The sequence below is a fragment of the Pyxicephalus adspersus genome, chromosome 3, assembly GCF_032062135.1.
Source record: "Pyxicephalus adspersus chromosome 3, UCB_Pads_2.0, whole genome shotgun sequence".
In the NCBI taxonomy this organism is placed as follows: Eukaryota; Metazoa; Chordata; class Amphibia; order Anura; family Pyxicephalidae; genus Pyxicephalus; species Pyxicephalus adspersus.
The window spans coordinates 11,133,995-11,148,349 of NC_092860.1; the positions used below are offsets into that span (position 1 = coordinate 11,133,995).

The 14,355-nt window shown below is 42.1% G+C and overlaps 1 protein-coding gene across 1 annotated transcript in view; it reads right to left on the bottom strand.

The window, feature by feature from the left end:
• COX10 (cytochrome c oxidase assembly factor heme A:farnesyltransferase COX10) overlaps positions 1-14,355 on the bottom strand; it is a 60,402-nt gene that overhangs the window by 5,513 nt on the left and 40,534 nt on the right. Inside the window, exons 5-6 of the mRNA XM_072403584.1 lie at positions 10,861-10,931; positions 736-968 (exon numbers count right to left, since the gene is read on the bottom strand). Of these exons, the coding sequence (XP_072259685.1) occupies positions 736-968; positions 10,861-10,931 (304 nt within the window). The remainder of the gene's footprint in view (positions 1-735; positions 969-10,860; positions 10,932-14,355) is intronic.

The following is a 14,355-nucleotide window of genomic DNA, read 5'->3' on the forward strand; positions in this document are numbered from 1 at the left end:
TTCTGCCCCCAGCCGCTGTCATATTCAGCATCCTACAGATACTGAAATTTGGAGTTGCTGTGGTCCCCAGACATGACCGGCCATTACCTCCAGTACTGTACTGAACCACGTGCAAGGTCTCTGCATGCATTCAACCAATGAGGATCACCTAGAGGTGCCATCACAAGTCCTCTTGTCTTTCAAATTTTCAATTTTTGTACAGCAAATCCAAAGGCGGCCAACAATGGCCTCTCCCCAGAATGCTGATATATCTGTTATCAATCATTACTGGCAATAAAAAAAAATGTTATATTCTTATTGCTAAACTGGCCTTCCAATGCTTATTTCTGTATAAGAGACCCTGAAGGGTTAACCCCTGTGAAGGTGACAACGGCAGCCAGAAAATTGGCACTTGGTACAATTAGGCCCCAGAATGGTGGAAGTGAATAGCGCTAATGATAATTACCGGCAGAGCCGCCTGCAGCCTCTTACTAATCTCTGTGTATTGTAACAAGGCTGCTCCGTGTTTACAGAAGTCATGGCCGATCTCTGGAGTTCTTATGGAGTCCACTGCAGACTTGTCCTTGAACTACACTGCAGAGCCCTAATTGGGGACAATCAAAGCCTAAACAATGCTTTATGTTTCAGAAAATGCAAAGAACCTCCACTGGTTTCTACTATATTCTTGTCCAGTTTTCTAGATTCAACCATAAGAATGATGGCAGATGTAATTTTTTTTATTACTTTGTTACTTACCAGGATCCAGGCAGCCGGTTGCGGCGGTCCAGCCCATCATAGGCGGTATGGCACCCACCACAGAGCCCACCCAGGTGTTGGTGATGCTCAGCCTCTTCATGGGGGTGTAGCAGGCGGTGTACAAAAAAATGTTGAAGGCACCCAGAGCCCCGGTCAGAGGATTGACGGCCAGAGTCAGTATGGAGATCCCTGGGATGGCACACGCTGCAGCAAAAGACACTGCCAGGAGAGGGCTGTGGAAACAGAGAATGGCACAAGAGAACCTGTCATTGTACTAAGAAAAAAAAATGCTTTACATAATATAAACGTGCCAAAGTGAACACAATGTACATTCAGCTACAGCTGTGTGTAGATAGAACATTGTATTAGGGTAACATTACGCAGCACAAGCCTTGAGGCCGTCCACCAACATTCCTTACTTCAAATAAAAGTCACTCAGACCAGCAACTCTGATTCATCGCTGGTGTGCGAGAGACAATGCATTGTGATCACACAGATCAGCTTACCAAATTTTTATGAACCCTATAGAGCGACAACACACTCAGAAATCTCCATATGTGAAATAATCAACGCAGGTGGAAAATATGGCCAAAAGGAGGTAATGGAAATCTGTGGGGCAAATTACAGAAGTGTTATAGCAAGATGGAAAATAAAAGTCACCACACCAGTCTCTACCAGAGGAGCTTTTACTGTGACCTCCTACAGTCACTATTATTATTCATTTATATAGCTCTGACATATACCACAGTGCTGTAGAGAGAACACTAAGCCAGTCCCATCAGTTTCTGTACATAGGAGCTGACACTCTAATGTCCCTGATATATAATGGCACCATGTTGCTGGCCTACCACTGACCTAATAATGTGTATGTTGGAGGATGAATATTATTCATTACTTCTGTATAGATCGTAGCAGCGTCTCTGGTTTCCTCAGTGATTGTAGGGGGAGAACTGGATTGAACCCTGTTTGTTTTTCATCTCCAGCGAGGAACCTTTCATAGGAAGCCGGGTCTGTGTGTGACCCGCTCTGTATATTTCTATGCGGCACTGTTTACAATGTATAAGAACATTACCCCATATGTGACTGCGCTCTACATACTAACACAGGATTGGATTCCCTAGAATCCATTATAATCCTTTCTACAAATAAACTATAATCAGCATGGAGAGGAATACGAGTCTGTGCTGCTACTATTGTTTAACTCTTTGTTCATTCTGCTACATGTTCGTACTTCAAACAAAGAATTACAAAATCCAGCACTATAATAAAATGAATCCTACAGGTCCTTGTAGTGATGTCACCGGTCTGTAAACCAATGTTATTCCCAGATTTCTGCACCGACACACAGAACCTGTCACCGACACGCACCACCCTGCGGCAGTATGTCAGGTATGTCGTACAATGCAAAGACAAATTGTGAATCACAGTCGGTACGTGTCAGTAATTTTTGCTGGCAATAAACTCACAGATCCTTATAGTTCATTACCTCGCAGTCATTACCAGTGAGGTGGGGATGGGGGAGATGAAGGCTTTCCACAAAAACATTAAATCATTAATCGTGGCCCCAGGCTGAGATTCTCCGCTTTATTATTATGATAATACGTTCTTGTGTTTAACTATTTCACAATCACAAGAGTCAAGGAGCTGCTTACAAGCCGTGAACTGCACTCCACTGGGGCACTGCAGGCCCATCACCAGTCTGAGAAGCTCCATGTGCAGATAGAGATGTGGGCTGATATGGGGATCATCCTCAGCCTGGCCCTGATTATTGTTACATCCGCTCTACACTTAGATACTCCCACCAGTCATCTACAGAGAATACAAATCTTTTCCTTATGCCAATTTCAGTTCAAGAACCCCCAATGTACAGTACAGATAAAGCTGATAATGCAGAGCCATTTATTCTGAACCTGCATACTTGTTCCAGGTCAGTACTTCAAAATTTGGAAACCAGATGGTCAGCACAGCAGCCAGGAAATGAGCATTTCCAAAAGGAATGAGCAGTCATGTACAGCACCCAGTGCCAGTAAAATCTGCACTTCGTACGCCTTGATAACCTTGCACGGGGACTGAACATGGAGCTGGCAGGCAGATCACGATTATATACATCATTAATAAATACATTAGGATGCTGATAAACATTGGCAGCCTGGTCTGGCAGGATATCAGCTTCATGTAACGCCAAGAATATTTCTGGAATGTGAGACAGACAACAGACCAACGGGTTCACTCATATTCTATATTTACCCACAATTCTTATTTTTGAAACTGGAGTGAGACCAAGAAAATCCTATAGAATCTTCACTGAAATCATCCTCATAATATGCCGAATGTGAGGGGGAGCAGAGAGCGGAGTCCAGTCATGTATGACTGAGGAACAAGAAAGGAAAACCCCAATCATCAGGCATTGTAAAGAGGAAACATCAACCCAAACTTATCACACACATAGAGGAGGCCTGCATAGAAATGCCATCAGATGCTTCGCCATCGCTGTTCTAAGCTTTAATCTCTGTACAGGTGGAAACTCTTTGCAGCAGGACATGAAATTACAATGCAATATATTTGGTGTGATGGAATGTCTTATCAATGTCGCCATTTCAATGAAGTTTGCAGTAAAATTGATCTGAGCGAAGTTTTATTACGGTTATGTATGGCCGGGCGTTAAACTGCGATAAGAAAGACAGAGGAGCGGACAGAAAAATGATAAACAATGGTTTTAAATTCAATTTCCATTTTAATTAGAAATTGCTCGCAACTCTTTCTGGTTCAATATGTCTGGCTAATTAAAAGAAAAATGGCAGCGCCAGCCGACGGTCGTTTCATGGTGATGTCGCTACAAATATTAATCACAAACTTTACAAGCAATGGGGAGATTTTATCAGCCGTTAATTCCAGCTTCACACAGTTCTTTATCACTCCGGAGGAGACAAGGCGATGATTTCTGCGTTATCTCAAAATGGCTCCTTCACAGCTTCATTAAACCCTGAGTATCCGTCATACAGATAGCCGCGGACTCTGCGCCGAGTGTCCCACTGCCGAGGTCTGCAAGGGAGTCAGGAAACCTGACCGGGGATGCACACCCACAGAACAGCCAGGTTCATTGGATTCCTAGGAAGTATGGCGGAAAGCCTTCCCAAATCCTGGATAGTTCAGACGTTGCATAGGAGGAGAGAGTATTCCCATGGTGAAAATGTGATTGTAGATTGTGAAGTTTAATATTCAGGCATTTTCTGTGACCCTGTTAGGCATGGCCCACTGTTGTCACCATCTGGATACCCATGTTGAGAAATGACGTGCGAACCATGACTGGAGTGCATGTAGATATGAAGTGATTCCAAAGAGGTTGCATGATATTCTATTTATATTGTATTTGGATTCCCTACATTGCTACTAGTTGTCATTTTTCACTATAGAATGCCAGGCTGAAAGTTCTATAGCTACTTATTAGTTACATTACTTGTTGGTTACATTACTAACAGGAAGTCTGCTGTGCACAGGAAAACAATTCTCATATCTTTACGACTTGCTGCAATATCAGGCATGCTCCAATTTATCTATCCCATCACCAGTCCCCCTCTGTCCCTTTCTACAGCCGGTCCAAAGGGATGGACCCTTCAACAATCCAAAATGTTCCCTAAATTTCAGTAAAGTCATATTCATCCGTTTAAATAAGAATTCTGACACTGATTGAAAATGATAAAATTCTGAATTCAATGAAGATTCAGCTCTAAACTCCACCTGAAACAAAAGCAGAGAGAATGGTGGATCCTGTGGTGGTGATCCCATCTTTGTAGAAGAAAAGAGGAATTCAGATTTATGGCCGCTTTGCTGTCTGCTGCTTTTTACTATTCTATAGAAAGAGGGATAAAGAGAGGCGCGCAGCCTTCCTGAATGCTGAGTTCACGATGATGTCTTGAACACAATCTCACAAAGTTGTGCACTTATGAAGAGTAGGAGAAAGCTGTTATTTCTCATCTGCAGGTGAAGGAATAAAAACATGAATCTGATTTGTGATTATTTACAGCCCAGGCGTTGTTTCGTATTTTCTTCTTGTGCACGGGGCTGCATCCAGCACTCTCTGCACTGTCCAGTCATTCTATTCTGCAAGCCACATTTGGTGACCTTAGGCGCCACCAGAGCTGTAAGACATCCACAGCAGAAAATGTTTTCTAGTATCTCTCCGGCTCAGTACACACAAGTGCTCTGCAAAGCATTTATTTTGTCTCGCACCTCACAAGGTCAAAATGAACACAGCCTGCAGAGACCACAGAGATTCTTTTTTGTTTTTATCAGGGAGGGGAGTCTTGTATCTCTTCAGTCAATCATGCACAATTTATTCAAAGAGCCATAAAATTTACATAGTCCCAAGGACATTTATGAACTTCTCAATTATTTATGATCAAGAAACAAAGCCGTGTTTAGTATTCCCCTCCTCTTGGTCAGGGTGATTAGTTAAACATTTATACCGATATCAGGCGGGATGCTTAATTGAGAAATTACCCTCCGTTCACCCAGACTGCTCATACATTCAAAAGTCTGTAATCCCCATAGCTGGGGGCGTTCATAATTCCCTCATAGCATCGAGGTACAAGGAAATGTGAGATTGAACAGAATGAATGTATTAATGACACACCGAGGAAACCAACTCGTGTGAATCAACAAAATTCTGCAACTGTATGCAGATTTCCAATACAACAACATATCAACTTAGCGAAAATGTTCCAGAGGAATACTTAATATATTCTATTTAAAGAAAGCAGAAGAGTTACATGCCTCAGTGATGTCACGGGTCCCTACTGATCGGATTGGTTGGGTTCTCAACAATATGAGGTATCTCTAATATGTCACCGGTCTCTAGTGATCGGATTGCTTGCATTCTTATTAATATGAAGCACCTTAGTGATGTCACCGGTCTCTAGTCATCAGATTGGCTGCATTTCCATTAATATGAAGCATCTCAGTGATGTCACCGATCTCTAGTGATCGGACTGGCTGCGATCTTATTATTGTGAAGCATCTCAGTGATGTCACCGATCTCTAGTGATCCGACTGGCTGCGATCTTATTATTGTGAAGGATCTCAGTGATGTCACTGGTCTCTAGTGATCGGATTGGCTGCATTCTAATGAATATGAAGCGTCTTTGTGAAAGAGATAAAGATAGTGGAAAGACTTGCCATAGCTTTTTAAGAAGTATTTCCGACAACACTGAAGTTTTTAGCCAGAATAAATGGATCGGTTGCAGTTACTTTTGGCTTTTGTGTCCCAGGTGCAGTGTGTCAGTTATTGGGATCATTATTTATGTGTAATGAAGGCTTCTGGCTCTGCTTTTCATCTGGACATCAGAATGGCCATATATCTTCCAGTGATCTGACGAATGCCCCTGGCACCCTGTTTACACACCAGGCAGTAGTGTCACAAGCTGGGGGTCATGGCTGTCCATCAGGGGTCACACAGCCAGCGGGATGGATGAGGTTGGCTCTCTGTAGACTTTAGATAAATGATAAGCATGAAATGTCTGCCTGGGGCACTCAATGTTCTGCTGGTATTAGGAAGAAGTATTAAGCTGGGTGACAAAGTGGATTCTGTACAAACCCTTACAGATTTTTGGTAATATATTCCTCCTATGCCTCACACCTGTGCATCTTCATATATATTATAATGTATTATCTCCCTCTAAGGCAGACTGGATAACCTCCAACACCCAACATCTCCTGCCAGCTACTGCAAGGATCTGAATGATGAGTTCCTCATACAACGGTGGAATAATATAATCTGCAGCAGGATCTTCATTACCCTTTCCATTGACTGATTCTAAAATTCTGTCTGTTCCAAATATTACATACGTCTGTTAGTTTTGAACTTTGTTCCTGCAGCTCTGAGGTCATGTCCCGGGGTTCCTGATCATCTCACATCTTTCAAAAGGTGCCTCAAAGCCATTCATATCGCATATAGGACTGCAAGTTTCTCTAAAAATGTTTTATCCCTCAGAGGTTTCACTATTTTTGTTGCCCATCTCTGGACTTATCCTATTGATATCTTTTTGTGAGGACAGGAGGACTGGACAACAGTATTCTTAGGAAGGACTAACTAAAGATTTATATATAATATTCAGGACCCCACAATTCTTTCTATATAGGGGAATCAGGACCTCCTTCCTCCTGCTGGTGACCCCTCTAGTGATGGTGACCCCACAATTCTTTCTATATAGGGGAATCAGGACCTCCTTCCTCCTGCTGGTGACCCCTCTAGTGATGGTGACCCCACAATATTCCTATATTTAAATAATACTTCATGTATCATTTTCCTAATGATTTTACGTTATTCTTAGCTACGTTAATACACACATTCTGGTGTACAAAAACTTAGAAGCAGGAGCTCCTCAGACAGTCCATGTCATGGCGATCTCTATATTCCCCAGTGGTGGCACACAGGCTGGTCCACGCCTCTCACCCCCTGTGTAGAGGACACATTGAGGGTCTTGTATGACCTCCCCTGCTCTGTGCCACCTCATCTTGAAAGCAGATGGAAATGCCTTTTGACTGAAATCACCATGACTTTCCTATTGTGCCCCGTGCATCTGGGCTCCCGGGCGATGTGTCAGGGCGACCATCTCGAGATTTATCACCAGCCCGCCTATCCGAAGCACAATGTGTACATACACAGGTCACCCACAATGGAATGTATGCATTGTCTACTTAATATTGACTGAGTTGGAGAAACATGGCAGGGGAGGGGCATTGTATATTATATATGCAATATAACAAGAGCAACAGAAACCTACAGCATGCCGAGCACACAAGGTGGGGGTGGGAGCTTGTGGAACTAGAAGTATCAGCATGTCAGGATACGGTGACAACACAGGAGCAGAACTTGAAGACAGGGAAAGAGTGTTGAAACCTTATACACGAAGTGTCTTAACAAGGACATTTATGGCAGAATCCACATGAACTATTTTAATAAAAGCTGCAGATTACAAAATAATGAAAATGGCTTTTGAAATGAAAATAAATTTGGTGATGAGGACAGAAGATTTCTGGTAGGTCTGCATGCACTTAATTACTACCCCATACACGGCTATCCAATAATTCTCCACAGCCTTCTCGTTGCTTCCTTTCCGCCTGGAGCGAACCAGCACAGAGTTCTGACATTTAGAGGCAGCAAAGCTCCCATGTAACACCGAATATGACATGTCACAAGCAGAAATACAAGAGTTGTTTCTATATATTTTGTGTCCCCCCCCCCACCTCCACCCCCATTTACAATCTACAGCCGGCGTCAATGTATTCCGAGTGAAAGGTGACCCGTCACAACTATATATTTCAGCAGGAAAAGCTGCTTTTCTTTTATTAGTTTCTGCTTTTGCAGTCAGCAGAAATGACTTGCTGCTAAAATAGAGTTTGAAACACCTTTGACCTGTTTCAGCTACCAAATGGAAACAAGTCTTCCATGATACTACGGTAAATTAGAGAACTGAAAACGGGGGAGAAAAACACAGTGTGAGCTAAATGTTGCTAAAAACATTTTCTTGTCTTCCAAAATACAGACACAGAATTGAACACCCTGACATGTGAGGACCCTGACTGTATCTGTGCTCCTCGATTGACTATAAATGTGTCCTTGTGTCACCAAATGTAGCCCTTGTCAAGGTAACTCAGACCAAACACTTGCACATTTTTCTTTCTTTCTTTCAACACAACACCTTTCACTACTAACTGTTCCCTCGCTGCATAATATAACTTCCTCCCCATCAATGTAACCAGATCAGTGTTCCCCGACCTCTTTTAGCTGGGCGCACCAATCAGCACTTTTCAGTAACCACCCGGCTGTTTTTGGGTGGTTACTGAAAAGTTTGGTCACAATACAGGGGCTACCGTCCGCTTACAGCTTCTTCTCACCCAGCTTAAATAAATTGTGGGAAGAATACTGCAAATCATCAGTGTTATCCCTTCACCTGTCAGGAGGTGTAATATTTTGGCTGATTGCTGTATACAAGAGACTTAAAACAGCTCATATATATATATATATATATATATATGAATTCTATAATATATAATTTATCTATATGTGATGGCATTTATTTTAATAAATATTGGTAATTTGTCTCTGTACACAGACATAAAAGTGTTCATGAGAATAAATGAATATTGTTTATTCCATCAATTAATAAATAGTATTTGGAGTTTAAATCACCTCTATACCATGGAACAAAACAGTGAGCAGCACAATGCTCTGTTGTATTATTTCATAATTAAACAAAATAAACCATTATATAGATTTGGGATATAATGGGGAATGGCACAGGAGAGGTGTCCCTGAGGGAAGGGTAATTGAAATCTTTCACATATAATCCTGGCTCTGTCACTCATAAACATTTCTCATCAAAACTGCTACAAGAATGAGGAGCTTTATTGGGAAATACAGAAACTCAGTTATACCCAACACAAAATGCTCAGGAAATTTGTGTAAATACACACTGAGCAGAGCTGTATTACAGCAGGGGGGAGTAAATGGTGCTGATCTCTGCCAATCTCCCAAAATACCAGGACTGGTGCAGACCAACATTTGGGTCAAAGGGGTTCTGGCCTTCTAAGATATGAAAAAGACCATGCCAAGGAACAATCTAAATATTTTCCTTTTTCCAAAGCCAACTGATATCTGACAGAAAAATAAAAATAAGTTTGCACGTTAGCCCTGTATCATTTGTTAACATCCACATGTGAAATCTAAACATCAGAGATGTGTTCTAACAAAAATGTAACGTTCTTAACAGAACATTCACAAGGTAAGAAATTCACGTAACAAACAGCGAGGTGACAGAAAGAGACGGTGTACCCTGATGAGGTTTCCAATAAAACGTCCTGGTTTTGAGCCCTGGTAATTAACAGGAGAAACAGAAGCGGCTCTGCTCGAGCATTCAGCGTTTTCAGAAAATAATGCAGAACGTTGCCTGGAGGGGTGTCAGTAATTTTTACCCATTTCCTCCACTTCATCTTCTGGAACTAAGCGAGAAAGCCCAACCAACAATGACAAACACACCGGAGGGAAGCACAGAACCCGTGTTATTCCTAGAAATTATCCCCAGCGCTAATGACTGGAACACAGTGACAAACATGCTTTAATGGAGATGTACCGAACGACTCATTTCATAATAATAAAATGTCATGTGCATGGTAAATTGGCAAAGCAAGGTGGCATAAAACAAAAGAAAATTAAAGAAAGACAGTTGTGGTCAGAAAGATGATCCACCTACATACAAAACAGGTGACCAGAACATCGCTAACTACAGTTTGACCATCACAGAGTGTGCTCAGAGTGAGTGAGTTCAGGTGTTCCTATTCAGGAGAATTGTTAATGCTATGGCATACAAAGCCAGCACCATAAAGACATGGTAAGACCAGTTTGGTGTGGAGGAACTTGAGTGTCCCGCACAGAGCCCTGACCTCAACTCTACTGAACATCTTAAGGGTGAATTAGAACACAAATTGTATTTCCATTCAACATCAGTTACTGGCCTCACAAATAAGCAACACATTGCCACAGACCTCCTCAAAAATCTTGTCTTCGCAGAATAGTGGAGACTTCAGCAAACAGGGATCCAGTTTGTAATAATGACCATGGTTTTGGAATTAGATGTCCTACAAGCTATACAGGTATGTTAATTGGTCATCTTACAATTACCTGGGAATGATGCATGGAGGGATAAAGATTCTTACACACCTGAATAGATGGCTGGAGGCGCTCAGGTTTGCTGGTGCATTATTGGCTGCACATTTGAGTTTAATGCTAACACTACAAGTACAGTACATACATTGCTCGACCTCCAAGCTTTGTGTTTGGACTTCAGAGGCTTTTCATTTCCACTGCCCTGGGACCAGACCCTGATGTGTACAGGTTTCTGCATACCCACACAGCAGCTTTGTGTTCATTTTAGGGACAATAGAAATTCACTCTCTGAGAAGGATGGAAAGAAATGTTGCGGATACAATAGAGTCAGTGGATTGTAATACATTCATCTGACAACAGATTTTGATATTTTCCAGTTTCCTAATCATTTCTGTGATCTCCATTTGGTTGGTCGCGCACATTGTGACATTACTGTGGTATCGGGCAGGTGCGCATCTTACCTGATCTGTCCTCGTACCAGTGGACGACTCTTTGTTCTGTTCATGTTGGAGTCAAACGGCACCTCGAAAAACTGCAGGACAAAAAAAAAGGGCCATGAGTGATGAACAATTGGACTTTTCCTTTTATTCGGTTTCCTCCAATCTACCCCAAAGAATAATCTGTATGAAAATGGCAGAATAATAAACTGCTCTGTCATTTCACAAAATCCACAATTGTCTATAAAAATAGAATTCAAACCTTGTAAATATAAAGTTGTCAGCTCAGCCAGAAAGCAGCAGAGCACAGGGCCACAATACAAAAATAAAGAAGAAATAACATTATCATTGCTTACATTTATTTAATTCTAATCTTCCTTTAATAATGCTGCAAATTTAACAAAAATATTGGCTTAAATTGCTTGAAATGTACTATTTGCTTTTTAAAGCCCTTTGGACAATGAGGATTTAACCTGTGGCATGACATTGTACGTTCAGTAGGCCAAATGCATGCAGAAATATTTGCACAATAAATGTCACAGGTGTGATGGCAGTACAATGGCAGAAAATTGCAAAAGTTTCATCCATTCAGCCCTAAGAAAACAAAAATTAGGGAGAAGAAGGCCTGCTGTCAGCATGGCTGTACTTAGCGGTGACCATGGCGCTCTGCCTCCTAATGAGGCGGCATAATCCTAACATGCCGCAGGCAGCTGAACCTGTGACGGAGACGGAGAAGGATGAAAAGAAAGAAATGATACAGCAACACAAACACGGGGTGAGACAAGAGCCTAGATGAAAAGGGTGCTGACAGGAGATGCTTCACCGTATGCCGAGAACATAAAGACCAACGTCACACCTGACAAAACCCAGCATAACCCAAGCTTACGTATTCTGCCAACAAAGTGCACCTGTCACCTCCACACCAATACTGCATGAACACAAAACATGCCATGAATAATCAGCATATTTCTCTTATATGAAAGTGTAACCTGCCCATGTACTGGCTGGAGCATTCACTCCTGTGAATCATACCGAACCAGCAACACAGCAGCGTGCAGTGAGTTCTATACAATTCTTCAAATACTAAGAGTTTCTTTAAAACAATGTACAGAAAAGGCCTCAGTGTTAAACTGTATAGTAAGAGTGGTGGATGTTTCTCCTTATCCCAGCAGCTTTAGACGGAAGTGTTCAGAAGTCCAAAAAGAATGGATCTCTGATAACGCTGCTAGGGGGTTCAATATATCAAAGACAGAGTTGTCACCTCACTACAGGAAAGTCACTGAAACAGAATTGAAAACATGGGAAAACCTGCACTTATTGCAGCGATGTACTTGACATTTTCTTTTCTTATGATGGTGAGCATTCTTTCCTCTGATAACCGTCACCACCAAGTCTTCTGCTTAAATATCATTTCCTGATTCAGAGCCGGCATCTGAAAGACCCAGAAACCAGGCACAGCAGACTGCAGGGAAGGACAGAGCTCTCCATCTTGTCTTCACTCCATGACAATGGGCATTAATCTGTCAACAACTCGATAAAACAATTGCGCGCCGCTCTCATGTCTGCACTCTACACTGAAGTTTGTGTTTGCAGAAAGAACCGGTTATCTGACATTTCATGGCGGGTGTGAGGAGAATGACGAGTTGCTGGTCGCTGCAGCAAATTCCATTTTATTATACACATATGAAGGGGTGAATGTGGAAGTCTACACCAAGTGAATAAAAGGATGAAGGATGTCTGTCAGGTATGTAAGATCTCTATAGAAATATTGTACATAGTGCACCTGTTGTGTGTTCTTATCAGTTCTAAGCGTGAACCAAAGGAAGCCCTAAAGACGCTATTTATGAATAGCAAAATGTTCCCCACCTAAAGAAACCAGACTGCAGCTTTTATACCACTGTATCTATAAAAGGGGGAACCTGTTTGTTCCCTGCTGATCTGGCTTGTAATGGGCCTAATTTATTAAACCTCTCCAAGACTGGAGAAGATAGACTATCATGGGTGAACCTGGCTGACACAGCAAATCTGGAATAGATGTATTAAAAATATTTCCTATTTGTTGACAAATGTTTAGAATCTTTAATCAGATCCATTTCAGGTTTGCTGGATCACCCAGGTTCTCCCATGTTATTCTATCTTCTCCAGTCTTGGAGAGCTTTAATAAATCAGGTCCAATGCCTCTAAAGTGGCGATCGTGTGCTTCATTCACCTGAACGCTTAGAGCTAGCACCATGGCCCGACTGCACTGGGGTCCTGGGGATGATTCCCCATAAGAAAGGTATTTCAATTGTCTTCTTGCCATGTGGGTTTCCTCCAGGTTCTCTGTTTTTCTCTCGGACACAAAATACACAATTCTGGCTGGTAACCTACCCTATTGTGTGCATGGCTGTGGGCATTAGATTGTAAGCTCTTTTGGGGAGGGGCTGAAGTGAATGGTCTGTGTGACCCCCAAAGTGTTATTGAATATGCTTCTTCTGTATCATGTGCAGCTGAAATGTTCAGAAAGTTTAATATTTAAACCATAATATGTATGGGCAGCATGGTGGCTCAGAGGTTAGCATTCTGGCCTTTGCAGTGCCAGGTCCCAGGGACGACTCTCGGCAAGAACCCACGAAGCCAACTGCATGGAGTTTGCAGGTTCTTCCCGTGTTTTTGTGGATTTCCTCCCACATTCCAAAAACATTTAGTTAAGGCTTATTGACCTTAGACTGTGTTAGAGATTAACATACATAAAGAAATTAAAATATGACTGAGGTAGGGGCATTAGATTGAGAGCCCCTTTGAGGGACAGCTAGTGACATGACTTTGGACTTTTTACAGCACTGTGTAATATGTCGGCGCCAAATAAATACTGTGTAATAATAATAATATGTATTTTGTGTGGAATCTTGAAACACTACCCAGTGTGCTTACACAAGGATCAGCGAGTGCCCTGCCAGGTTCAAAGCTTCTGTGTTTCTTCTATGACAACAAAGAACAAAGTGATCCAACAGCCCATACGAGTGACTTGCACAGCTAATAACCAGTAATAAGGTAAACAGGAGCAGTAGAGGCGTTCTGCCCATACACAACAACATCACACAATGGTAATGGCTCCTGCACCTCTCCTGCGTGCGTCCACCAGGCCCTCGTCCTAATTACCAGTGGAGTAAATGAAAGAACGTTCTGCTGAATTAGCAACCTGACATGAAAGAGGGGAACAGAAAGACACTAATTACACAAAAAGTGCCTTCTACCACATCAAGGCTTCTGACTTGTAATTAAAAGTGTTTCATGTTGGAGATAGTGGCACACAATGGCGCTGCGTGGCGTCTTTTGGGTTTGTATGTGATGCTTGCAGGTGCCTGTGTGATGTTTTATAGGGGACCTGCATGGCATGCGTGTGACCAGGGTCCTCATCGTGTCATTACCGGCAACTGTTATCCATTAGTACAACACAAAAATCACTCAAAAAATCCAAATGATAATTCATCCCCCAGATTCAATATGATTTTTATATTCCCTCAAGGGAACTGCAAC